At 42.8% G+C, this 26,031-nt stretch overlaps 1 protein-coding gene across 1 annotated transcript in view; it reads left to right on the forward strand.

Annotated features, from left to right (window-relative positions):
• TGFBR2 (transforming growth factor beta receptor 2) overlaps nucleotides 1–26,031 on the forward strand; it is a 77,441-nt gene that overhangs the window by 18,693 nt on the left and 32,717 nt on the right. The window contains exons 2-3 of the mRNA XM_036431678.1: nucleotides 19,482–19,650; nucleotides 24,715–24,905. Coding sequence (XP_036287571.1) covers nucleotides 19,482–19,650; nucleotides 24,715–24,905 — 360 coding nt within the window. The remainder of the gene's footprint in view (nucleotides 1–19,481; nucleotides 19,651–24,714; nucleotides 24,906–26,031) is intronic.

A 26,031-nucleotide genomic window follows, 5' to 3' on the forward strand; every position in this document is an offset into this window, starting at 1 on the left:
TGAACCCACAGAGGAAATGCTCCAGCTTCCCCGAGCCACCTCCAGTGTGGACAATAGCATGCTGACTGCCTTCGGCCTCTTTTCCTGGACAGTGTCAGACACCAGGTGTCCTAGGAGAAGCCATTCTCTGAGTCCCTTCTCCTAGCCACACTAAGAGGCCATTGAATCCTTTCAGGGGTCTGGGCCTTGGCCATGATCTTGAGGGGAAGTGGAAATGCTGGGGGTGGAAAAGGCAGTGAACTGAGAAAGGGTTTTTGATTACCATAAATGCCAGCCCATGTAGTTTAGGCTTAAGTCTCTGTAGTTTAGGCTTGAGTTGCTTACAAATTGTAAGTAGAAGAATGACATCAGTAAACTATTGCAAGGCCACGAGTTTGTCATGATGTGAAGGTAACACATCTCTTTCTTCCTTTCCCACAATGCTTTGCCATAGCAGAGGCAGGGGAGCGCATCAGGACCTCCTTGTGCACCCAGTGAGCATGTGGGGGCTAGGATTCCTTGTGAGTGTTTCACAATTTTTAGAAACTACCGTATTTTCCCGTGTATAGGACGACCCCCTAATTTTACAGTTAAAACATAAGTTTAGGCCTATATTCGCTGTATAAGACTTCCCACTTCTGAGGCAACACCAGTTCTTTTTTTAATAGACCACCTTTCTGACTCTGGTCAATCTGAGCAGGCTTTTTACTAGAACACAGTGTAGTTTCGGGTACAGAACATGTATAATTTGCATGCATAAAAAGCCTGCTTGGATTGGCTGAGTTAGAGAGGCAGTCCGAGCAGCCTTGCAGTGATTGGTGCGGGATCGAGTTGGAAAATTCGTTTAGCGGTATATTGAGACATTTTTCGGGATATACTCGGCGTATAAGACGCCCCCCCCCACCCCCCCCCTGATTTTTGGTTCACTTTTTCATTTCAAAAGTCGTCTTATACTCTGGAAAATACGATATCATTCCTTCTTTGTACCTGAAAAGATTTATGGGGAAGCTCTTAAGAGTCCCAGAACTTTCCTGAGGTGCTATCTAGACTTCACTCCATGCAAAGTAGCCTGCTGAATCCTCTGGGGTAAGTGTGACAAAACAAAACAAAACAAAGGACGCAGTACATTCATTCCAGAGAGTGCCTTATTTTGCCTGGGCCTCATTCATGCTCCTGATAAGCTCACACTTCAGTTATCCCATATGATTCGTGTACATTTGGAACTCTGAAGAATTTAGACTTTCACTTGGGGAGAACGTTGGTGGAATACTTTCTAGCATCTAAAGCCATTTTAATGGGCTTGAGACTGTGAGGTTGGGTTGATTATACAACATGTATAAAGCACTACAAGGAATTCATCAGGGTCTAGAAGGTGGCCAACAGCCCAGAAATTTGGTGTTTTCACTTCATAATCTCTATGATGATATTGGGACAAATTATATAGTGATTTTAGAGGGCAATACTATTCAATAAAACTTTCTGCCTTAGTGACAATATCTTATATCTGTGCTGTCCAGTGTGGTAACCATTAACCACCTGTGGCTTACAATGTGGCAGGTGCAGCTAAGGAACTTCGTTTTAAATATTATTTTATTTCAATGAACTTAAATGTCACTGGCACATGTAGCAGCTCTTGGCTACCATCATAGCAGAACAGCGGTAGCATATCCTTTAAATTCTCATTTTCCTCAAATCGAATACTGAAGTCTATTGAGGTCATTTCTTTGCACCTATAATCATAGTGGGACAGCTTCAATTATTTGTACTTTTCCATTCCTGTACTTTGGAATTACACAGACCATTTCTATCCTGGGTACAAAATATTTTCATGCTTTTGAAAATACTCTTTAGTAATATACTCTGATTATAATACTTCATTGTGGGAGGATCCAGCCAGGTCTCTTTTATCACCTGTGTTTTTAGTTTTAATCTTAAAAAGGCTGTTAAAACTAGTGTTGTCCTGCAGGAGAAAAAATATGCTTACAGTGTATGCCCATCGCATGCTAGGAATTACAAACTATTCAAACTCCTGGACAAACTGGCTAAAGAGAAGTCTAATTGGCAGGTAAAGGGCTCTGAGGAGAAAGGCTGCCCTTGAGTATAGCTTCCATCACAGAAATCCATGGGAAGTGGCTACTCTGAGGATCCTGGGATTTCCCTCTGTGAATACATTCTTCCTGCTTTGGTCACCTCTCTACTGTGTTCTAGAAACTCATCCTTATTTGGCCAGCTGTGATTTAAATCCTCCGCAAAACCTTGACAAAAAAGGCCAGTATTTTTTCTGAGATGTTCATTTCCTTGCTGTAGGCTCATGTGGGCTTTGACTGGAAACCGAATCTGTGTGCTTCGGCCCTGAGTTACGTCTCAGCCATGGAAATGGAGCTTACTAGGAATTACTTAATACCTTCGGAGTCTGACTTTTTTTCACACAGTCTTTTATCTTAGGCGCAGGGATTTGCATTTTGAGAGGTTGTGCCAGCTGACTCGAACCCTCACAGGTTTCAGCTTGTTGCACACCCAGTCCGGTCCATTTTTCTTACTTCTGGAAACTTCTGCTGCTGCCACTCATGGCTTATAGGTTTACCGTGGAATCTAGCTCTTGTCCTTAATTGTCTTCTGCCCCTATCTCAACAGAAATAGTACAGACAGCCAGTCATTTAATACAGAACACATTCCTTAAGAAATCAGGATGGAACTTTAAGTACAGATGGCTTCCGAGCCAGAAGGCACGTCTCCTCTCAGTGGGACATTCTTCCTAGCTCTGCCCTGTTTCTCTTTCCATGTCCTGTAGCCTTTGTGTTCGGGTCTCCCTGGGAGCGAGGTCTTCTTGGATTTCCTTTCATCAGTGTTGCCCAACAGAACTCTCTGTGGTGATGAAAATGTTCTATGTGTATGTAGCCTACATAGGTCACATGTGGCTACTAAGCATTTGAAAATGGCTAGTGCACCTTGCAAGAAATTTGAAATGAAATCTGAGAATCTGCCCTTAAATTGGGCAACTTCACTTGCTTTCTCACAGTGCAGTTGGATGAGAAAATGTGAGGCTGGTCTTGGCCTTTCCTGGGCATCATTCATTGTTGACCTTCAAGTTATATGCAATAACTAGGATAAAGGTATGTAGTTGCTGTTTGTCTGATGCAATCCTCCAATGAGGGAAAATTCTCATTTTCCATATTAAAATGGCTACTGGGATCTATCTTGACTCTACTGCTAGTGCACCTTGCAAGTGAGTAGGTGCTTTTATTGAACTAAAGTTGAATTGAAAAGCCTCTGGCCACCGAATTACATAGCGCAGCTCTGGATTGTCCCCAGATTTCAGAACTGTGTGTTTTGAGAGAAGCTACTTCTCTTGACTGTTCTCTTGACCCTGCACCTTCATGAACCAGCTCTTCCCAGAAAAGAAACTTTGGACTTGTGAGCTGACTTCTTTATATGGCTAGTTTTGACTAATAAACCTTGAGCTTTTTAAAAAAACAACCACCACCACCCTCCATGCCTGGGTTCAACACTTTCCCCCCTATTGTTCTAGTCCTTCTGTGAACACATCTTTATTCCTTGTCCAGCAACTGCAAAAAAATACTATTTTTTTAAAAAAACAAGTGAGAGGAATTTCCCAGAAGGGTAAAAGCTTTCTCTAGGAGTTAAGAACAGGATATGAAACTTGGCTTTAGCGGACTTGGGGAAATGGAAAGCTGGGAACAAGCGCTTATTGACTACCGGCTCCCCTGTTCTAGGCAGTTTTCAGGATGCTGGAGAACAACAGTAACTAAACAAAACCCATGTGTACAAGTTAGCAAACAGAACTCTACTCACAGGCCAGGGATGGTGAATGCAAGCTGAGAGGCAGGGAGTGATGGTGAGTGTTTGTCATTTCAGAAGGGTTGTCACATTCCTATGTGAAGAAGGCAGATATCTGGGGTAAGAACATTGGAGTTGGAGGGAACAAGTTCAAGTGCCCCTAAAACAGAATGTGCTTGTCATCTTTTCCTGCTATCTCTACTCCCCCGTGGTCTGTCATCTTTGCTTCTCTCTTTTTACATTAGGCTCCATAGAAATGGAGCCAATTGCAGTCCTTTGGGTGTTGATAAAGAGATGATGCTGAGTTATATCTTGACTCTCAGTAGGTTTAACAAATAAGATTGCATGGGGTGGGGGAAGACAATTTGAAGGCACAAACATTAGCTGCATACCAGAGATTGCTGTCTTAAGAACTAGAAAGTATTTTAATTCGATTTTCTAGTCAAAGGCAATCCAAAGCATTTCACAGTTTAAGTTACTTATTACACCCTAGTAGGAAGTGTAATTTCAGTATGCAAATGTGGTCATTCCTCCTTGATGCCACGAGCTCCCCACATTCCAATACTATGTGAGAGGAATGTACTTCAAGGATTTGGAGTGTAGTTCTCATTTTCCATATTAAAATGGCTACTGGGATCTATCTTGACTCTACTGCAGCCTGTTGACAATGTCATCATGTAAACATTATTCTCTCTTCTCCCCAACTTGAGTTGCATTGCTATGGCTTGGAGAGAAGTTGGACTTTCCCTCATTGGAGGATTGCATCAGACAAACAGCAACTACATACTTTTATCCTAGTTATTGCAAATAACTTGAAGGTCAACAATGAATGATGCCCAGGAAAGGCCAAGACCAGCCTCACATTTTCTCATCCAACTGCACTGTGAGAAAGCAAGTGAAGTTGCCCAGTTTAAGGGCTGATTCTCAGATTTCGTTTCAAATTTCCTGTCCTTTGTTGTCTTTTCTTGAAGTCTTGACAATGCTTGAAGATTGTTTCTTCTTAATTTCACTTCCTCTGCTTGAAAAACATGAAGTATGTATGTGTGTGTGGTGGTAGTGGTGGTGGTGGTGGGAGGTTCCGGTGTGTTTGGTGTTATTTTAGAAACCAAAATGAATCTGAATATGCCTTTTAGTCCTCATCTATTAAGTAGTCAAAGGTAGTTTGGGCACTACCAGCCAATGAAAAGCCTCCCCAAGTTTTTTAGAAGTGGATCACTGTTTTTAATATGTCAGTGGAAGCACACTAGAAGTTGTTTCTATATTCTTTTCCTTAAAGTTATTATGTTTCTTTTACTTCATTTGCATGTGGGGGGAAGTCAGCCTTGAATAGATGACAAAAGAGTAGGAGCTTGATCTTGAATTTTGGCTTTTGATCCAACCAACATGTATTGGGCCCTTATAGGTGGCAGACCCAGGACGGAGGCTGTCATCATGGAACAAGACAGATGACAGTCCCTGCCCTCGAGGAGCTTCCAGCCTGTGCTGCTGACCCAGCAGGTTCCTTAAACACTTTCCTCTGCTGTGACATGAGAACAATAATGCTAACCTTCCACAGCCATTTGTCAGACAGAATCAAGGTTTCGATCAAGCAATAGGAATTTTTTTTTTTTTTTTTTTTTTTTTACATAATCCAACCTTTTGTTTTTATTCCTTATCATCCAAGCTGAACCCAGAAAATGGATTCAGAATAAACAGAGACTAGAAACGTTAGAAACCTGCTCAGGGTTGTTGTTTTAAACTGTGACAGTAAATGTCTTTGCCGCAAATCAGAATTTCCTCCACATCCCCCATAAAATGAGAGGAAATGCCTCCAGGGGCTGAATGGAAAGTGACCCTTCCATACATTTCCTCCTTCCAACCTCGTGATGCCCAAATGACACTGTGGAGTTTTGTTCTCACAGGACTGAGCAGTGGCTGGGTTCAGGCCACTGTGTATGAGTGTTAAGGGGGGCTTGGGAGGAGCATGGTACTTAAACAGCACGCTAAGAGGTTCCAAAGGTGGGTTTCTCAACGAGCAGAGAAAACAACCCATCATGTAAACGCCCTGCCTGACAGTCCTGAAGCCATTTTTCTTCTCAGCTGAAACAGCATCTCATTCTCTTTCACCAGGGCTATCTGCTCTCAGCTGGGCCATACTTGAATTATTCAGCTTTCTTCACTTTGGGGGCTTGGATTGTGAATGTTTTCCAAAATGAAAGGAACCTTAAAGGTCATGATTTCAACCTACCTGTCTGGTCAGAGGACAGGCAGAGAGTGGTTGAGTTGGTGTCTAGTGGTGTGACCCCAGCTCACGGCTGGTCCATAGCTCTCTCTGCTATAGCCCGCTTCTGCCCCCAGCATGGCCGATTCCCCTCCAGTAGACATTGCATAGCAATGTCACATAATTAATTTTTATGTGAGTAAATGGCCTCAAGGAGAAGAGATTAAGAAATACTGTTTCCCATATACCTGAATGGCCTAAAGCCCTTCTTAACTGGATACTTACAAATCTAGCCAAACTGTTGCTCATTTTCTACTCTGATTCTCTCACCAGCTGTGAGTCAAAGTGTACTGGTTTTATTTCCCTGAGAAAGGAAGCCAAATCTAACTTTATCTCAACACTTGAGAATTTCATAATCTCAAGGCGCCTCGTTGCCTCCCCACCTCAGCGTGTCAGACTCACTAATCTTATTAGCGTGTTGCCAATAACCAATGAAAGTGTCTCCAGGCCAAAGCAGATCAGCTCTCGCCTGTTGAGTATTGTGTGGAGTCAGCAGAGAATTTGAAAATTGAACTTCATCCTAAACTAGTTATGAATAATATTTTAACGCTGGATTATTTGGTTCTGGAAGGATTATTTAAGATCCTAAACACTCTTGGGAGCTTTATTATAAATCAGTGATTGATTCCAGTATATCTCGGAAAGCTTTGGAGCACAGTGGTAACAAACATTATATTTCAACTTGTCTCCTCACTCAAATTTTCTGAAGTATTAAAAAAAAAAAAAAAAAGTCACCAAACTGCTACATTACTCTTCATTATCTTGGCCGGCCTTGCCTGTAAATTTCTTTCTTGGGATAGAGCATCGCATGCAGTGCGTGTTCCATTTCTAACCAGAGTGCTGGTATGGCACTTTTTATTGTCTAGACAGTTTTCACATGTACCTCAGCATGTTTTCTCTTCTTCCTGACCTTGGAAAGTACCATTCCATAGATCAAGAAATGGAGATTCCAAGAACTTAACAGGCTTGACCTTGGCCCCACAGCTAATATTGGCAGAACCCAAATTCACTCTCAGGTCTTTGACCTTAAAACTCTTGAATTTTACCAAACTGCCCTTATTCTATATGTCCCTTAAATAAGTGAAGTCATTACAAACAATCAAAACTCTTTTCCGAGAAACATACTACTCCCCCTGCACCTACATACTCCCCTCAACCTCTGCAGGCCACAGGCAGTGTCTCTGTGTCCCATGGAAATCCAGCAAAGCTCTGCTCTCAGGCCTTTCTGTTGGGAACATCCATTTTACTGCTGCATGAGAAAGGACAGAAGGTTCCATGTGACCTGTGGCTTTGCCTCTCAGCCATCTGTCATTGATCTTGATAAGTTATTTCACCTCTTTGACCCTCAATTCCCCCGCTATAAAATGGCGATGACAAAATTACATGGTTGTTTTGATGAGCAAATGAAATAATCATCATAACACTTAGCAGGGGGCTAGGTTTGGCTTGCATTCAATATCAAGGTCGTGATAATGGAAATACCAATAATAACCAGTAATATTATCCCATACAGAACTGATTAAAAACTCCATCTTTTCCTTGAACCATATTGTCAATATCCACATTAGAGAATCGAATACATATTAGAAAATGGCCACAATAGCAAGTTAAATCATAAATTTTTTTTATATTTCAGTGAAATCTCTAATACTGGAGAGAGAATAGAATGGACATGTTAAATGATCATTAATGGTAAAATTTCAGATGGTCACAGGGGCCAGGCAGGGAGTAGGAGATCTGACGAAGTGGCAGGGGTGAGGCAAACTTGAAGACGTTTGTACCACCTTAAGGGGCCACCACCCCTCACCACCAGCTGACTGTCATCATGGGATGATGTATGCCCACTGTTGCTCCATCTTTTTTTACTTTCTTAAGTGGAGTTGGGAATCTGGCTTTTCATGGGAAGTATCCTTATCTTAAAGCTTGGTTCACATTTTTTTAAATTTTTTTCCCTACAACTTGAATGTCAAGAGCAAAACTCTGGCTATTAAATAATAACAACAATGCCAATGCAAAACAACAAAATGAGAAATCAGAATTATGGGCATATTAATATTTTTAGCTACTAAATGAGTCTCTTTTGTTGCTGGTGTAGATTTACTCAGAGTCCTTGGACTTGCTGCACAAGACTTTGCAGAAGACTTAAAGCTAACAGATGCTAGCATGTTGGTTCACATTTTAAAATGAAAATAGTTTAGGCCCAACAGAACACATCCTGGACTCTCCCTGGCTCACTCCATCCTCCCCTTCCCACCCCCCACCAACAACCTCTGTTTCAGCATCTCTCAGCCTGGTCTACTCCCCACTTATTGGGTTGTCAGAAACCATGTGTCTTGGATTTCACCTTTAAAAGGAATCCGCCCCCCCCCCCCGCCCCCCCAGCGCAGTAATGTTTCCAGCCTTTTTCCAGAGCTTGAATATGGGAACCGTCTGCTTTGACGGATATTTTCACATACTTAGTAAAAGTGTAATTGAAAAACCTTTCAGGCACTAGGCATGCTTGGAAGGAGGGGCAGTAAAAGCTTCCACAACATTTATAAATGAAAAGCCCAGCCTCACAGGAAATTGATATTCAGACCAAATTCCTTGCTCACTTGAAGCACATGGGTCATCTCAGGTGCCTGTTTTTCAGACTCTCTAAGAGCTGCTATCTTTTAAAAAGTTCTTTCTTAGCAAATTCTGTTACTCATTTTTGCATGCAGTTCTTTGAGATTAAGAATGGTTTCACTCTTAAATTAATAAGTTGGTTTTTAAAAGCACATCTTCATGTAGATCTTTTTCATTTTCAGCTTGTTTGATAAAAAATAATTTTTGTGCGTATTTTTTCATTCTCTGCAAGAACGTAAGCCCCTTGAGAAAAGTGCTGTGTCTTATACTGTCCAACCTCTCCTCTGGGGTTAATGTGAGGGCACTCACAGAGTAGATAAATAATGTATATTTGTTTAAGTTGGCCAATTTTTCTGCTAAGCAACAAATTATTTTAGCTGAATTATGCTATAAAACTCCATAAATTGTGTGCTCATTTTCTTGCCTCTCTCAGACTGTACTTTTTACCAGTGTTGTTTTGACTGTCACCAAGAGAGTTAATCGTCTTTTATTTTCAATAATCTGGATGATTTTCCTTAATTGCTCAGCACTTAGTCCAAGTTTGAACAACCCAGGGAGAATGTTTTCTCAATTGCTATTGCTTTATGTAAAAATCTCAGTGCTTCCAAGCAGAAGAATAAAATTAATTTCATCAACAGGATTACTCTTGTCCTCAGCCCCAACCCCTGCATGCTCCTGGTTTGGGGCTCAAGTTCCTACAGTTAGGATTGGCCAGATACATACACTGTTTTTTTTGTGTGTGTTTTTTTTAAAATATATTTTATTGATTTTACACAGAGAGGAATTGAGAGGGATAGAGAGTTAGAAACTTTGATGAGAAACATCGACCAGCTGCCTCTTGCCCCCCCCCCCCCACTGGGGATGTGCCCGCAACCAAGGTACGTGCCCTTGACCGGATTCGAACCCAGGACCCTTCAGTCTGCAAGCCGACGCTCTATCCACTGAGCCAAACCGGTTTCAACCATACACTGTTAAAATCAGTTTTATCAATGCTAAACTAAAATTTCTAAGTGTGGATGGCGGTATTGGCTGCAAACTGCTTACCCCTGCCCAACTTTCAGGAGTGTGTTTTATCCACATGATCCCTATTAAAGATGAAGGAAGGTGATACAGAGGCCTGAATGTTTTTCAGCTTTTGGAATATGGTGAAGTGCTGGTATTCTGAAATACTGCCTTTGGCAACAATGTAGATTTTTTCCATCTGCGAGAGTCATTTTAAATGTTTGGGTTTTGTCTCCTAAATGTGTGCCCTGATTCTGAGACATATAAAAAAAAAAAAAAAGGCAAATTCAGCAAGGGTTAGAACTCAAACTACACCTCATTCCTCAGTGATCCATGAAGTTCAGGGAGAAGCAGGAAAACAGTGTGCATATTTGGGCATTCTTAGAGGTACTGGGGCATGTTCAACAGGGCAGGATGCAATGGAAGCTTCAGCTCAGTTAGTTTATGTTTGTCACTAGAAAAAGGCAATTACTTTTTCCATTCAGTTACAGTTTGTTTTATTCTATAGGAGTATATACGGTTTCTTTGAAATGTCTTTGTCAATCAAAGATTTAAAATCCTAAAGGCTACAGTCAAATTTTTTTAATTTAAAGTACTCTTTTGGGTAATCCTTTGGTGCATCCTATAATTCCTTAATTTCCTTGTTTGGTGAATACAGATTTATGTTTATGCAGTCTTCTTAAAGCAATCCAGGGTGAAAAATTAAACTCACGAGACAGAAAAGCTACTGAAATCCAATCCAAAAAGCTAAATCTCCTCCTTGGAACAAGTCAAACAGGGAAGGAAGTTATACATACATACATACATACATACATACATACACACATACACACACACACACACACCCCTCTCCATTCCTATCTTATATAATAAAAGTACAGTATGCAAATTGTCCCCTCAACCAGGAGTTTGACCAGTGGCGGAGCCTGCCAGGGTAAGGAAGGGAGTACTATCCAGCAGCAAGCAGCAGTTAGGGTCCCTACCAGTGCACACATTTTGTGCACTGGGCCTCTAGTTCATTCATAATTACCTACGTAACTATATAATAGTCAATGTAGTCTGGAGTTTTAGTAAGGAGTTCTACAGAGTCACAGATTTATTTGCTAGTTCTTGACTTTTCCATTTTTAAATGAGGCATTGAGTTTATTCAGCTCATTTTAGAACAGAATATTTTTCTATTGTGAGATTAGGTGGACAAAGTCTGGGACTTTGTGCCTCTTCAATTTTCTTTGCCTGTTGTAAATCTAGTTCTGATCAACCCAATCGTATGAACCGTATACACACCTAGAATCTCCGTGGGCCTCTCAGCCTTTCCTTCTGTGAAATGAAACATGCAAGTTGAATCATTCTGTGTTTTCAGAGATATGGTGTCTAGATTGTCTGGATTGCCCATTCTGCTCAACTGCTTGGTCTGAGCTATGTTCTCAACCCAGAGTATCTTTTTGACCTTCTTCTGCCTCTCAAGACCACCTTCCTGCAAGAATGAACTACTCTGTGAAGCTGGGTATTTCTGTATGGGCTCTCCCCTTTTCTCACCTCATGTTTGCATGCAAAGGCAAGCACATTGCTTTGGTAATCTTGCCTCTCAATCTCGAATGTCAACCACAGTAGGACAGGAGCCAACCTGATGTTTGTTTTAAATCTCTTACCTGTGACCATCAGAGACACTTGATAAATCCTTAATTGCTGACCATGTGATAGGCAATTTCTATGTGGCAAAATCCATATCTTTTTTATTACTAGAAAAATATATATCTTTTCTTTCTAATACAAATTATTTCCCTACCATTTGAAAGGGAGTATTGATTAGGTCATCCTGCAAAGCTTTTAAAAATTATTAGTACTATGAAAACATTTATGTAAAAAGAAGAATCAATGCCTTCAGGCCATTTGTCTTCATTTCTTTACTGCCCACATGGTGGTCTCCCTGTTTACTAAGTGATGGCTTCTCCAGGACTGGCCCTGGGACCAGGTGGGACTGTCACTAAAAGAAAGCTCCACCTCTCTTGCTCTCACAGTACTTAACATTACTTAGTGGGTGAGGGTTCCAATACAATTCGAAAATGAAAAAGAAGGTATCTCATTGTGTTAGAAGTTCCAATTGTGCAATAGATATTCAGAGAAGGGAACTATTCCTACAATATCTTTGACTTGATCACAAGGTGGTTTTTGTTTGTTTATAGCAATTGGCCAAACTATCTGATTAGCTTGGGGATGTCTTTCTTTCATGAAAGGGACACCTCTGAGGCTGTGTGACTTGCTTCTCTGTTCTGGGCAGGAAGACATGTGTGCCAGGCCAGTAAACTTGTCCCACTTGATCTCAAGGGCTGTGTGTGTGTGGGGGGGGCGGGGGGGGGGTGTTGCCTACGTCACAGACAATGGCGGCTGACTGCCAGATGGTCGCCTCAGTGTCTGACTCTGAAATGCCAATTGTGATTAAAAAGTTTTAGAGAACAAGTCTTTCTATTCTGGGTCAATATGGTGATTGGAGCCGCTGGGCCTGTGACTGTTTAAGAGGCCAGGCTTCAGAGAAAAGCAGATGGGAGGAATTGTAAGATGAGACATGCCTTTAAAAAAGGTGAGAAGTAGTACAGCAAGTCCTTGAATAAAGTCGTTTCATTCAAAGCTGTTTCATTATAACTTGGATGAGATGACACAGCTACTTAACTCTTGCTTACATCCATTAGCCTGTGGCCAGGTTAGTTTCATTAAACGTCATTGCTTTAAGTCCAAGAACCTATTGGCGACTTTGAGTGAGGACGTAGTGTATTTAATTTTGCTAGGTCCAACATGAATGGATAAAGGGAAATAATGGCCAGTCAACAATTGGGTTCTTCACAGCCTTTCTACTGAGTGTGAACCAGTGGCATGGACGTCACCCGGGAACAGAGTCTCCATTTTTACCTGTGCTGGTCAGTGTCTGAGGACTTGGCCAGGCCCAGGTGCCCAGGCCTTTAATCAAACACTCATCCAGGTGTTGCTGTGAAGGGACTCTATAATGTGAATACCAACTGCCATCAGTTGAACTTAAGACAAGTTTACCCTAGGTAGTGGGAATGGGCCTTATTCAACTGGTTGGAAAGCCTGTGAGCAAAACTGAGGTTTGAGGTTTCTTGGAGAAGAAGTTCTGCCTCAAAACTGCTGCATGGATTCCTGCCTGAGTGTCCAGCCCGCCCACCTGCCTTATCAGTTTCAGAGTTGCCAGCTTCACAATTGCACGAGCCAGTATACACACTGCTGGATGGTGACTATCCAGCACTTCCAGGGGCTAACTATGTTCCCAAGAGATTCATGCTTATTAACATTCATGGTTCCCAGGTGTAGTGAGTTCTGTTCACCAGTTACCATGGATTATTCTATGAGATGCTGCACTTAGTTGCATCCATTTTATTTTATTTTTAAAAAATATATATTTTATTGATTTTTTACAGAGAGGAAGGGAGAGGGAGAGAGAGCCAGAAACATCGATGAGAGAGAAACATTGACCAGCCGCCTCTTGCACACCCCCTACTGGGGATTTGCCCGCAACCAATGTATTGATACATGCCCTTGACCGGAATCAAACCTGGGACCTTTCAGTCCACAGACCTTTCTATCCACTGACCCAAACCGGTTTCAGCGAGTTGCATCAATTTTAGTGACCATGCTATGAAATATACTGTACAGCACTAAGCAAGACATCCAGAGGTGCTTGTGACATAAGTGACGTCTTAAATGACCCCCAAAACATGCTACAGAACAACAGTAGGTAGATGCATGAATTCAAAGACACACAACAGCATTTCTGGCAAAGTGTGTGGGATTATTTTGGGAATCTTGAGATTTTACATAGTTGTAGACTCTATGCCAAAGATATGGACTCAGGATTCCTATCCAAAATGTCTAGTATTTATCAGGAATAAATCTAACCCTTATTAGGCTATTCACCTCTGACCTTCAGAGATAACAGGATAGTTTCAGAAATAGACATAGCTAAGCATTTGCTTGATTCATATTCTCAAGACCTGGAAACTCTGTCTCTTAGCACTGAGCTTGGGGAAAATGTGCCCTAAAATGAGGAAGGCAGTATGACTTAAACTGAAGGTCTGGATGTAGTATTTCTCACGGGTTTGTTTGAAGAGAAGTGAAATGTAATGGGCCATGTGACACCATCATATGTTGCAAGCAGCTGCCCATGTCCACTTCCTTTACTGAAAGTCTTTCGTGGGGAGGCGGGGGGGAAGAGACATTCATATTGGAACTTTTTTGGGGGAACATTACAAATAGCTAATTTGCCTGTAATGGGTAGAAAATTCCTTAAAGATACGGTAGTCAGCTGCTCGCAGAGGGTCTACAGACATTAAAATGCACTACCTTAACATGAGAACATCATAGCTAAAGAGGCTTAGGGGAGTAATTTAGCAACCTGAGGTGGGAGTAATTTTGAAGTTGGTTAGGGTTTGCTGTAGGGTTAATTAGGTGGCTTTTGTTGTATTGTTTGGCTCCATCCCTGGCTTTTTACAGGTACAATTGTCCCTTGATATCCTGGGGGTGTGGGATTGGTTCCAGGTCTGCCTTCTCCCCTTAGATACCCAAATCCATGGATGCTCAGGTCCATTTAACCTACACACATCCTCTCATATACTTTAAACCAGTGGTCAGCAAACTCAGTCAACAGAGCCAAATATCAACAGTACAACGATTGAAATTTCTTTTGAGAGCTAAATTTTTTAAACCAAAACTTCTTATAATGCCACCTGTACAAAATAGACTCGCCCAGGCCGTGGTATTTTGTGGAAGAGCCATGCTCAAGGGGCCAAAGAGCCGCATGTGGCTTGCGAGCCGCGGTTTGCCAACCACTAATTTAAACTATCTCTTGATTGCTTATAATATCTAACGCAACATAAATGCTATGAATGTAAGTAGTCATATACGATGATATACAGGGGATAAGAAAAATGTCTTGTGTTTAGTACAGATGCAACCATGGTCGGCCTAGCTAACCATCAGCAGCAAAGTAACTTAAAACAAGTTGGGAAATATTATGCAAAACCTGTGGATATACAGGCCAACTCTGCACCTACTTTATGCATTTATGCATTCCTTTGGCCTTACGAGCATTATGTATTAAACATAAAGATGTTTGATAAGTGAGGTCATGACAGTAACTTCTTCCTCTGTGGGTTGGAATGCACGGAAGTAATTCACCACCACCACCACCCCTCCTCTCACCGACCCCCCCCCCCCCCCCCCGCACCCACTGGCCCTTCACCCCATTTTGATGGGCAGGTTGCTGCTTAGCCAGTTACCTAACGCTCTTGAGGACTCTAGCAGTCTTCAGCTGGGACTTATGGACCTTCAAGGAATCTGTGAGCCAATCCTCTGAAATGAGCAAAAGTCTGTATGTACCTCTCTCCACCCCCCCCCCCCCCCCCCCCGGCCCGGCCCGAGTGAGTTCATAAAGCTTTTATCAAAAAGGGGTGACCCCAACGAAGGTTAAGAGTAGCTTTGTTCTCTGCACTGAACTCTATCGCAGCAATACAGTTATTCACAAAGGAGAATACTGGCTTAAAGCAATGGCTGGGGATTGACTGGCTGGAATTATAAGGTGGGGAGCCTCCCTAAGTCAACTAATGTGATTGGCTGGCTGGGGAGGGGGTGGAAAAGGCTTTCAAACGAGAACAAAGTCAGAGCAAGATAAAAAGTCAAAAACAGACCCAGAGAAAGAGAAGCAGCGATCAGACTCTCAAACCTCAGAAGGAAGGTAGGGGAGGGTGGGGGTAAAGGGGAAAGATCAATCAAAGGGCTTGTGTGCATGCATATGAGCCTAACCAGTGGTCACTTTCCTCAGGTGTCCATATCCATGGACACATGGACAATGGGGGATGAGGACAATTATGTGATACCATAATCAATAATAAAAAATAAATAAATAAAAATTTATATATATATATATATATATATATATATATATATATATATATATATATATATATAAAGTCTGCTCACCTTAGCAGGGGTGGCTTTTACTGTCACAAAGGAAAAAAAATGAGGCCTCCTTGCTTGATACTTACCAGGTGGTACGTGCTAACTTATGCATCTTAACCAGCAGTAGGGGCTTATCATAAATTCCCAACGTACGGTACACTTTCCCCTGACCCTGTTTGCCTGGCCTCCAAGTTTGGAGTGGAGCTGGCTGTTTGCCTTTTACTCAGAATTCAATGCAGAGGTCTTCTCTTTCTGGGCGTGATTCACCTTGAGGCACATGGATTCACACCTGCCCATATCCAGGGGCTGTTTGCACAGATTGTGTGTAATGTGAGTGGTGCCTGGGCTGTGCAACTTGGTGACTTTTCTTTATTCTTCTTTCTCTTTTCCTTTTCTTCTCCAACTCCTCCTCCTCCTCCTCCTCCTCCTCCTCCTCCTCCTCCTCCTCCTCCTCCTTCTTTTTAAATGTCTTTTTTCTTCTTTTGTTTTGGTCTCTTCACTGTTGACTGTGTTTTGCAGGCATCAAATCCAACCCCCTTATACTTGTCATCACATCTGTGGCTGCCACTGCTGCTTCCAGCACCATCTCATCTGTTTTTACTTATCACCTCTAACTCCTGTCACTTTCCTCACACTTCTATCTTCTGTTAGGAAAGGACTGGACAGCCCCTAAAGGATGCATTGCCCCCTGAGGTGTGAAAATGCTAATCTCCTAGCTTTGGGTGCATGCTTTCCACAAGGAGTCATCCAGTTTTATTGGGGGGCTTCCACGCCACTGTCACATAAATTGTATATGTGTTTGAGTGGAGTTAGAGGGGGAAGGTTTTTTTCCTCTCTCTGCTTTGTTTTGTGCTGGTTATGATGCTTTTCAGGTAAGTTTAGGTCAGGGGGTCTCAGCCTGGGTCATCTAGGCAGCTTCTAAAATTCCTAACGCCCAGGGGACCCTCCAGAATAATAAAATCATCTGGAATGGGACCGCTTCATTATTATTATTTTTAGATATGGTTTCATTGATATCAGAGAGGAAGGGAGAAGAAGAGAGAGAAAGAAACATTAATGAAAAGAGAGAATCACTGATCAGCTGCCTCCTACACGCGCCCTTCTTGGGATCGAGCCTGAAACCTGGGCATGTGCCCTGATTGAGAATCAAATAGTGACCTCCTGGTTCATGGCTCAACACTCAACCACTGACCTACACCAGCCGGGCATTATTTTTTTTTAATGTTCCCAGGTGATGGATTCTAACATGCCCCCAAGTGGATAGCCACTAATCTAGGCTAACATCCTAATGTCATGGGAGGCTGAATTCCAAGTCAAGGGAAGCTTGATTTTATAGCTAAAAACAATAAGGCTTCCTCACAAATAGATACTTATCTTACAGAAACTCTATTAAAAAGAAATCCAATACACCAAAACACGGCCTACTTTTTTCCCCTTTGCTTTGCCCATGCCTTGTGGGGAAACCTAAAGGGTTAAACTGATTGTTTCACAAATGGGTCCAAATCTAATGATTGCAGAAAAGAAAAAAAAAAAATAAAAAAAATAAAATAAAATATATATATATATATATATACACACACACACACACACAAACACACACACACTTATTGCTGCTTTCGTTCCAAATTTAACGCAGGGTTCAGAGAGCACTTCGGCCTGTATTTTTAGCTAAGCATAGAGAATTTCAAAATAGTTTACCTAAAAATACACTTCCTGAAGTGAACTTGAAGCCTGGGAGGGATGAATGGGTTTATTTTTTCTTCTATATTTAATGTCACCACAAGAAAGCAAACCTTGAATTTATATACGTCTATATTTTTAGAGACCCAGGAAACAGGTGCTATGTCCAAGGGCTGAGTGGCAAAGTGTCAGTGACAGAAATCTGGTTTCACGGACATGGACTGTGGGAGGGCGTGGAGACTGCTTCTCCGGGTTTAGGCAGGAGCATACTTAACAAGAGGAGGTGGTGAGGAGGCTTTTCCAGGCGTGACCCCTGGGAGAAGCACACCTCCCACCTTCTTAACCAGCAAGGAGTGGTTAGTGCCACACCTGGTCTAGATCAGCAGTCGCCAACCTTTCGGACCTCACTGACCACCAGTGGTCTGCGGACCACCAGTTGGTGACTTCTGGTCTAGGTACTTGATCTTCCTTAGTGTCTTGAAGTTCAGGTTGGTTGACCAAATGCCTTCTAGCCTTGTTTCACTCACTCTCCAAATGCATACCTTTAATTACCTTCACTGCCAATAGAAATGGATTTCTTTGAGAAAAATTCTGGGGAAGTAGAGTGTTATACATTATTGGCTCTCAGCATGCAATGTGTGGGTTGCAAAGGATAATCTGCCTTCAGTGTGTGATTGGTGGATGTGAATGGATATTGCATTTATAATCACGCACCCCCTAATATGGGGGGAAGAAGTTCTATATTCTTTCCCTCTCGGTATGAAGGACCAAATGCAAACTTCTGATATTCATTTCTTTATGTATTCATCTCTTCACTAATTATTTAATAAGTCTTTTTAAATATCTTCCATGTGACAGGCCCTCTTCTTAGCAGAGTACATAACCAGACAGATAAAGTCTCACAGAGCTTGCCTTTTGGTGGCTAGATTATAAGCATGTAAGTGACCAAGTTGGATTGCAAGAGATAAAATGGAATCTGGCCGAAACCGGTTTGGCTCAGTGGATAGAGCGTCGGTCTGAGGACTGAAAGGTCCCTGGTTCAATTCCAGTCAAGGGCATGTACATTGGTTGCGGGCACATTCCCAGTGGGGGATGTGCAGGAGGTGGCTGGTCGATGTTTCTCTCTCATCGACGTTTCTAGCTCTCTATCCCTCTTCCTTCCTCTCTGTAGAAAAATCAATAAAATATATAAAAACAAAACAAAACGGAGTCTGGTTCTTGTTACTTGGGGGCTGCTATAAATGAAGAGCTCTTATTTAACCAGAGACCAGAAAGGTGACTAGAAGTCAGACAAAGGGACTAATAAGGAAAGGCCCAAGGAAGGAAGGAACTCGTTTTCTTCCAGGAATAGCCCATGTGTCCTCAAAATTAATGGGTAAGGAGTAAGAGGATGGGTGAAGGAGGTGGTGGTGGCGAGGGCTGAAGCCATTGAGGTAGCAGACCCTTCGGTGAACTCAGTTTTCACTGGCCTGCAGGAATCCAGAGTCGTGGCAGTGTTTGGGATTGTTTCTAGGAGGCATTCTGTCCATGTTGGTTGAGCAACTGATTTTCCTCAAGGCAGAGCCAGGCCTTTGCAAGAAGTTCTCACAACTCTCTCAGGTCAGGAACAAAATGGTCAAGTCCTGCCTCACCTACAATGTCTCCTGGGAGTAGCCAGCTCCCATTCGTACTTCATGGCTCTGCTTCCTCTGTGACCTCTCTGTCTATCTGGATGTTGACTCTTGTCCGACTTCCACATCCTCTGTCTTTTTCTCTATTTTTGGGTTATCCTACCCTCATCTGTTTCCTTGACTGTCCACCCAGCTAAACTATAATTTCCCTATGGCTACTTTTCATTGTGCTCCCAGCACCCAGAACAATGCAATAGGCCAATCTAATCTGTGTTTCTTGACGGGATGATAAGGTTTGTGTAGGAAGAGTGACTGATGAAGTCATGGACAAAAGCAAGAAATAACTCAAAATCCTCCCCACTCCCACCTCTACAATCTGTTAACGTAAGCAGATTGTAGAGGTTAACAGATTGTAGAGGTGCAGGGAATGCTCATCTGATGTGAAAGCATTATTTTGTCTTTCTTTGTATTTGTTTTTCTGACATCAGGTTCATTGGAAATTGCATACCATCATCAGGAACTCATTGGTAGGAACTCATTAGATAATCATTCAGTGTCTCTTTCTTTTCCCTCCATAGTTAATAATGATGTGATGATCACCGAAAACAATGGTGCACTCAAGATTCCACAATTGTGTAAATTCTGTGACGTGAGATCTTCCACCTGTGACAACCAGAAATTGTGCAGGAGCAATTGCAGTATCACATCCATCTGTGAGAAGCCCAACGAAGTCTGTGTAGCTGTCTGGTAAGGTTGCCATGGAAAAAACCTTTCCCCCCTTTTACAGCAACGCATTCTCATAGTTCATGGAATCCCAGTGTTTTCACACCCTAAGCATAGACACAACCTGTTTCCCTTTCTCTTAGACCAGTGGTCGGCAAACTTATCAGTCAGCAGAGCCAAATATCAACAGTACAACAATTGAAATTTCTTTTGAGAGCCAAATTTCTTAAACTTAAACTTCTAATGCCACTTCTTCAAAACAGACTCGCCCAAGCCATGGTATCTTGTGGAATAGCAACATTCAAGGGGCCAAAGAGCCGCATGTGGCTCGAGAGCCACGGTTTGCCAACCACTGTCTTAGACCATCTCTCTTTTAATTGTTAAATGTGGTTTCCAGAGACATTCTGTACATTTTCAAATTCACACACACACACACACACACACACACACACACACACGTCTTATCTATGTGTGTGACAGTATCAGATGACTTTTAATATTTGCAATAAATCTGGAGACCCTTCCTTCTATACAAGAGAAGAATATGACACTCTTCAACATTTAATGACACCCCCACACACACCCTAGTGACACCAGGAGCTTTGTTCTCCTGAGGCAGCCTCAGTCTTGTTTTAAGGAAAAAGAGGAGATGAAAGGTTGGCTGTTGGAAGAGGGGAGCACTTGTCAAAAAGGGGAAGGTATTCTGGAAGCAGAAAACTACCCATTCCTTAGTCAGAAGCATTGGCCCTGTCACACACACTACTACTGGGCAATACACTACTTTTCTCTTGGATCAGTGCTTCATAGTTCCCTTAGGTCAGATTCCTTCCTCTCTTTCTCTCTCGCTCTCCCTCTCTCTCATCCCTCAACCTTACCATACACACACACACACACACACACACACACACACACACACACACAGGCACTCATAAATTATCTGATTAATTCATAGTTATAGTTGGAAGTGTGAACAAGAGATAAGAGATCATCAAATAAGTCCCTATGATATACAAATGTTTACAGTCATTAATGAAATACAACATATTCTCATGATTTGAATTTATTTGAATTCAGGTTTTTAAATAACCTATGTGTCTCCTGACCATTTGCAAATGAGAATGCAAACCCACATATCTCCCCCTCCCTTTTTGGGAATGAGTCTTTTGGACTTTCTCCAAACCACATATAGTTGGCCTTGATAATAGAGCGATCTAAAAACTTTGCAAATTTCTGTGCATACAGGGGGGATGAACTTGTTTCCTAAGAACTTAAAGGAATGTTAACAGCACAGACGTGCCAGGACAGTTTACGGTAGCTGCCAGCTTCATTCATGTCCAGTTCTGAGAAGTGCTTTAGAAAAAAAGGATTCTGACAAAGCCTGTGTGAAGAAGAAAGGGACCAGCATTGGAAATTTAGAAAGGGTGCCGTCTGAAGAATGGCTGAGGCCATTAGACACGGTTCCAGGAAACAAAGGACGAGGGTTCTCTTGAGAGATACTGAAGGACATGATATCTCTTGAGATAGCTCAAGAAGGAAGAATAGTAGACACTTTCTTTGTAATGCTGAAGGGCAGGAGGAGGGTCTATGAAGTTTACCAGGGGATGGACGCATGCTCAGTACACACTTAAACATTTTCACAATCATGATTTCCTAACAGCAGAGCAGACTTCCTCCTCTGGAAGGGTCAAAGTTCAGGAGGGGCTGGGTGTCTGGCAAGTCTAGTGCTGGAAAGACTGAGACACCCGCCTGGTGACCCCAATGCTTCCTTCTTCACTACGCTTCTCCACTTACTGTCTGTAACTAAGTATCACTGTGGTGTGAGCTCACTTCTGCTAATGAATAATAAAAATAAATAAATAAATAGGCTTCTTAATTAGGATCTTTTTCTCTGACTCACAGTACAAGTCTGAATGATTGATTGTGAATCAAGCCAACGGAATAGAGGCTTTACTTTTCTCCAAAAATGGGAATGTGTGGGGGAGAGGAAGCTTGCTGTCTCCACCATGAAGTCAGTACTGACCAGTGAGCCTAAGTTTTACCTGTCTTGGTAAAGACACATGCGTGTGATGAGGAGAAAGGCACATGCAGTGGGTGCTGTGCTCTACCCCCCTCACTCTCCTTAGCACTCACCCATCGGCCTCTGGAGCTTTGGCTGCTAAGGGCTCACCCTAGTCCCTCCTGGGGACTCCCTGGCACTGAGCAGAAGTGCTGCATTGGAGTTGGGCTTTTCCTCAAGTTTGGCCCCTCTTCCTGGGCAGGCAGCATCCTAGAACTGATTGATGCAGGGATCCAATGCCTGGCCACTTGGCCTCAATGAGGGACAGCTCTGATGGGCCATCCCAGCATTACAGCTCCTGAGGGATCAGCTGTGTCCTTTATTTGCAACCTGCATTGTGGTTCAAATCCTCCCATGTGCAGGTCACTTACAGTGCCTGTCCAAACACCGCCTGCACAGAAACGTCATAGCCTCACTCCCTGTTTCCAGGGAACTCAAACCAGGGGGAACTCAAACCATCTGCATCCCAAGATAGTTTGCCAAGTGAGCTCTGCCGTCAGAGAGAACAGTGTTACAGGACTGAGTGGAGACAGCAGCTGAGGACTTCACCCAGACTCAAGCACTGAATTGAGTTTCCTCTCTGTGATTTTAGTTTCCTAGGAGCTGGGAGGTGGGAAGCAAGAGGCTCAGAAGGAGATGCCCAGTCATTGCCGAGGGGCTGTTCTCACATCTCCTTCCTCATCCCATTCCTTGACCTCTAGAAGCTTCACAACAAAGACACACCATGCTTTTCCCTGGGAGCACAGCGGACTCAGTGTGCCTTTCTATACATCTACACACACATGCACGCGTGCTTGCAACACTCACACACTCACAGACGAAGCTTTGGGGGAATGGAGGTGATTAGTTTCAAGGCCACCATTTCTGCTAAGACTTCAGGGTGGGTAGATTTTCCAATGGGCAAATTTGTTGTAGGATTGTGCCAAGCCAAGTATCATTGAGTTCCCTGCTACCACCCTGGAGGGAGGGTTCGGATTGTTGCCCCCTCTAAAGGTGGGGACCTGGGTAGCAAGGCTTTGCTTCTATTGCTCCTGCTGGAGTGTTAGTTCGAGGACCACTAATGTATTTCACAAAGTGGCACGCCTGCTTCTGCTGGAGTCACCTCTGGGTGTCACAACCATGACTCCATTCCAGCCTCACCCTCATCCCTACTCCCTTATCCCCTCCTTCACACACTGTTCTTTAGTGTCCTTGAATTAAGCCCTAAGCCAGCGGGGAATTCGTCAAGTTGCAGTTTCCCTATGGTTATGGGCCAAAACCACTTCTTTTCAGGGGAAAACTGTCTTAACAGCTTCATGCTTCCAGCCTGCCTCCCATTTTCCTTTCTATGAGCATTGAGTTTTTGGGGGGTGAGGGGTTGATTGGTGAGTGTGTGCTAGTGTATGCTGGCACATAGGCACTCATATGCATGCATTCAGAATCCTTCCCGGAAAAGATTATGCATGCAAACCTGACTGGACCTATCATGTCATTTAAGGCCTGATTTTCCCTCCAGATTTAGAGGCTACTGTTTAAGACAACAGCTATTTTGCATCTGAAAAGGGGAAGGAAGATGGGAGGAAGGTTATCAGACCAAAGCAGTTACCCAAGATGACAGGGTTTTGAGGGGAGCAGGCAGAGAAGCAATGCACTTCCAAGGATGCCATAGGTTGATTTTTGGCTTCTGCAGTTATAATAGGGGGTATTCATCATGTCATTATTAGATGCAATGTACACATAGAAGCGATTGAGCCTTTCATAGGACCCAAGCAAAATGTGAGAGAGTCGCTGAGCCCGTAGCTGAATTAGGCTCCCAATATGTGATGTAAAGGAAATCGAAATGTAGACACAATTCATTTATATTAGCGTGAACTATTTTACTAAACTGTAAGTGAAGGACATCTTACAGGTCTTTCCCATAGGTTTCAGTTCTTCCCTCTTCTGTTCCTTTCTGTAATTCAATTCTGGAAACTGCAGTTCTTTGTCTAGGAGGTATCTTCCGTTTTCTCAGCATAGCCCGCTGCTGACATGGAACATGCCTTCACTCATGGTGCCCAGCAAACATGGAAAGAGGAACCGAAACTACTTTCCCAGACATGCCCTTTGAGAAGAAGTTAGCTAGACAGACCCTGGTTCTGCCCAGTTACCTAGAGATGCCACCTGAGCCTGGCAGTACACTCAGGGTGAAAGGTTTGAAATCACCCTGGGGACTCAGCAGTCTTCTGTTTCTTATGTCTTCCCCTTTAACGACTGAATTAAGACAGTGTGCAAACTCCTCTGACAGGATAGCCCCCGAGGTAAACACTCATGTTTGTGATCATACGTGGGCTTGGAGAATAACCAAAGGAAAGGCTGAAAAGAGTAGATCAGTGTTTCCCAAACTTCTCTCATGATGAGAATCACCTGGTGGAGTTGTTAAAATACAGATTCCTGAATCCCAACTAAGAAGTGCTAAACTAGAATTTTCGGGAACATATAGGTAAAATTGTATACTTAACTAGTGCTCTAAGCATACAATTTTACCTATATGTTCCCAAAAATTCTAGTTTAGCACTTCTTACTTGGGATTCAGGAATCTGTATTTTAAATATATTTTATTGATTTTTTACAGAGAAGAAGAGAGAGGGATAGAAAGTTAGAAATATCGATGAGAGAGAGAGACATCGATCAGCTGCCTCCTGCACACCCCTCACTGGGGATGTGACCGCAACCAAGGTGCATGCCCCTGACCGAAATCGAACCCGGCACCCTTCAGTCTGCAGTCCGACGCCCTAGCCACTGAGCCAATCCGGTTTCAGCAGGAATCTGTATTTTAACAACTCCATCAGGTGATTCTCATATGAGAGAAGTTTGGGAAACACTAGAGCAGAGAAAGCACAGGGGACTATAGGCAACCTGTTTATGATGCAAAACCAGAACCTGCTGCCCTTCTGAGAAACAGCTTGATGAAGGAAATGCATTCCAGATTGCCTTTCTGTCCAGAGACCCCATTCATCCATTCTCTCTTTCTCTACTCTCCATCCCCGCTCCACCTATGAACCTCGGCACCCAAGGAGGAAAAACGATGAGAACATAACACTAGAGACGGTCTGCCATGACCCTGAGCTCCTCTACCATGGATTTGTTCTTGAGGACGCCACTTCTCCCACGTGTATCATGAAAGAGAAGAAAATGGATGGCGAGACTTTCTTCATGTGTTCCTGTAACACGGAAGAGTGCAATGACAACATCATCTTTTCAGAGGGTGAGTTTCCTTCCCTGGATGGCTTGGAGCCTGGCTGCCTCTGGGCTGATTTCTTGGGCCCCTGGTCTGCACTCTCACAGGACAGTTCCTCCTCCTCTGGCTGGTGCTGGAGAGTGAGTCTATGATCGAAGGGGGTGCTTATGGAACAACAGGGTCAGGTCTGGTCCTTCTGGAATCTGAATCCTAGGGTCCACATTAGTATTTGTCTTGGACCAATAGTTTCCTTTCCCCAAAGTACAGCATGACTGGAGAATGTGCTAGAAAAGCAGAGTCTGGGGCCCTAGCCCAGATCCACTGAATCAGAAACCCTGGGTCCTGGGCCCAGCAATCTTTGTTTTAACAAACCTTTCCAAGTGATTCTGATCCAGCTAAAAATTTCAGAACTACTAGATTGGAGGAGGCCTTTTGACACTGGAGGGGACTTGCTTTGAACAAACTCCAGTGGTTTAGTGTACATACTCCTAGGATTTGTCTGTCTAGAGGGTGGTTATTATTGGTCCCATGTGAGAAAAGAACTAAAATGCAGAGGGACAATAACGAGCCAAAGTTTACCCATGGAGACAGGAGAAGACTCAATTAGATTGTTCAGCATTCACTCAGCTTGAAAGAAGAGTACACGCTATCCCCTTAAAAAACCAACAACACCCTATTCAATGATTTTAATTATACAAGCAGTATATCCTTATCAAAAATTCAAATAATCCAACAACATGCAAAATTTTAAAATTAAAAGTACATTCACCTCATCCCCTCACTCCCAACTCATCAGCCACCCAATACTGAGAGCTTATGGGAAACACATGTTTCTCTGACATTCATTCCTATAATCCCTGCAGCCTTTCTCCCTTCCCTGTCTTCCTCCATCAATGCACCTATTCTCTGTCCATCCATCTACCTATCCCATCCATTCATCCATCTTTCAGGGCAAATAGTTGATCAGACTATAAATACTATTGGGCAACATTTTTTTTTTTTTTTTTTAGCCAACCATTTTTTACTTCTCCTTCTAAAGAAGATACACATACAGATATACTGCACACCTTTAATTCCGTAATATGGATTACCTTCTATGACCGACTGAATCATTTCCATGGGGATGATTAAGTTTGTCACTTAATGCTACAGT

The sequence above is a fragment of the Pipistrellus kuhlii genome, unplaced genomic scaffold (genome assembly GCF_014108245.1).
Source record: "Pipistrellus kuhlii isolate mPipKuh1 unplaced genomic scaffold, mPipKuh1.p scaffold_m20_p_11, whole genome shotgun sequence".
NCBI classification, from domain to species: Eukaryota; Metazoa; Chordata; class Mammalia; order Chiroptera; family Vespertilionidae; genus Pipistrellus; species Pipistrellus kuhlii.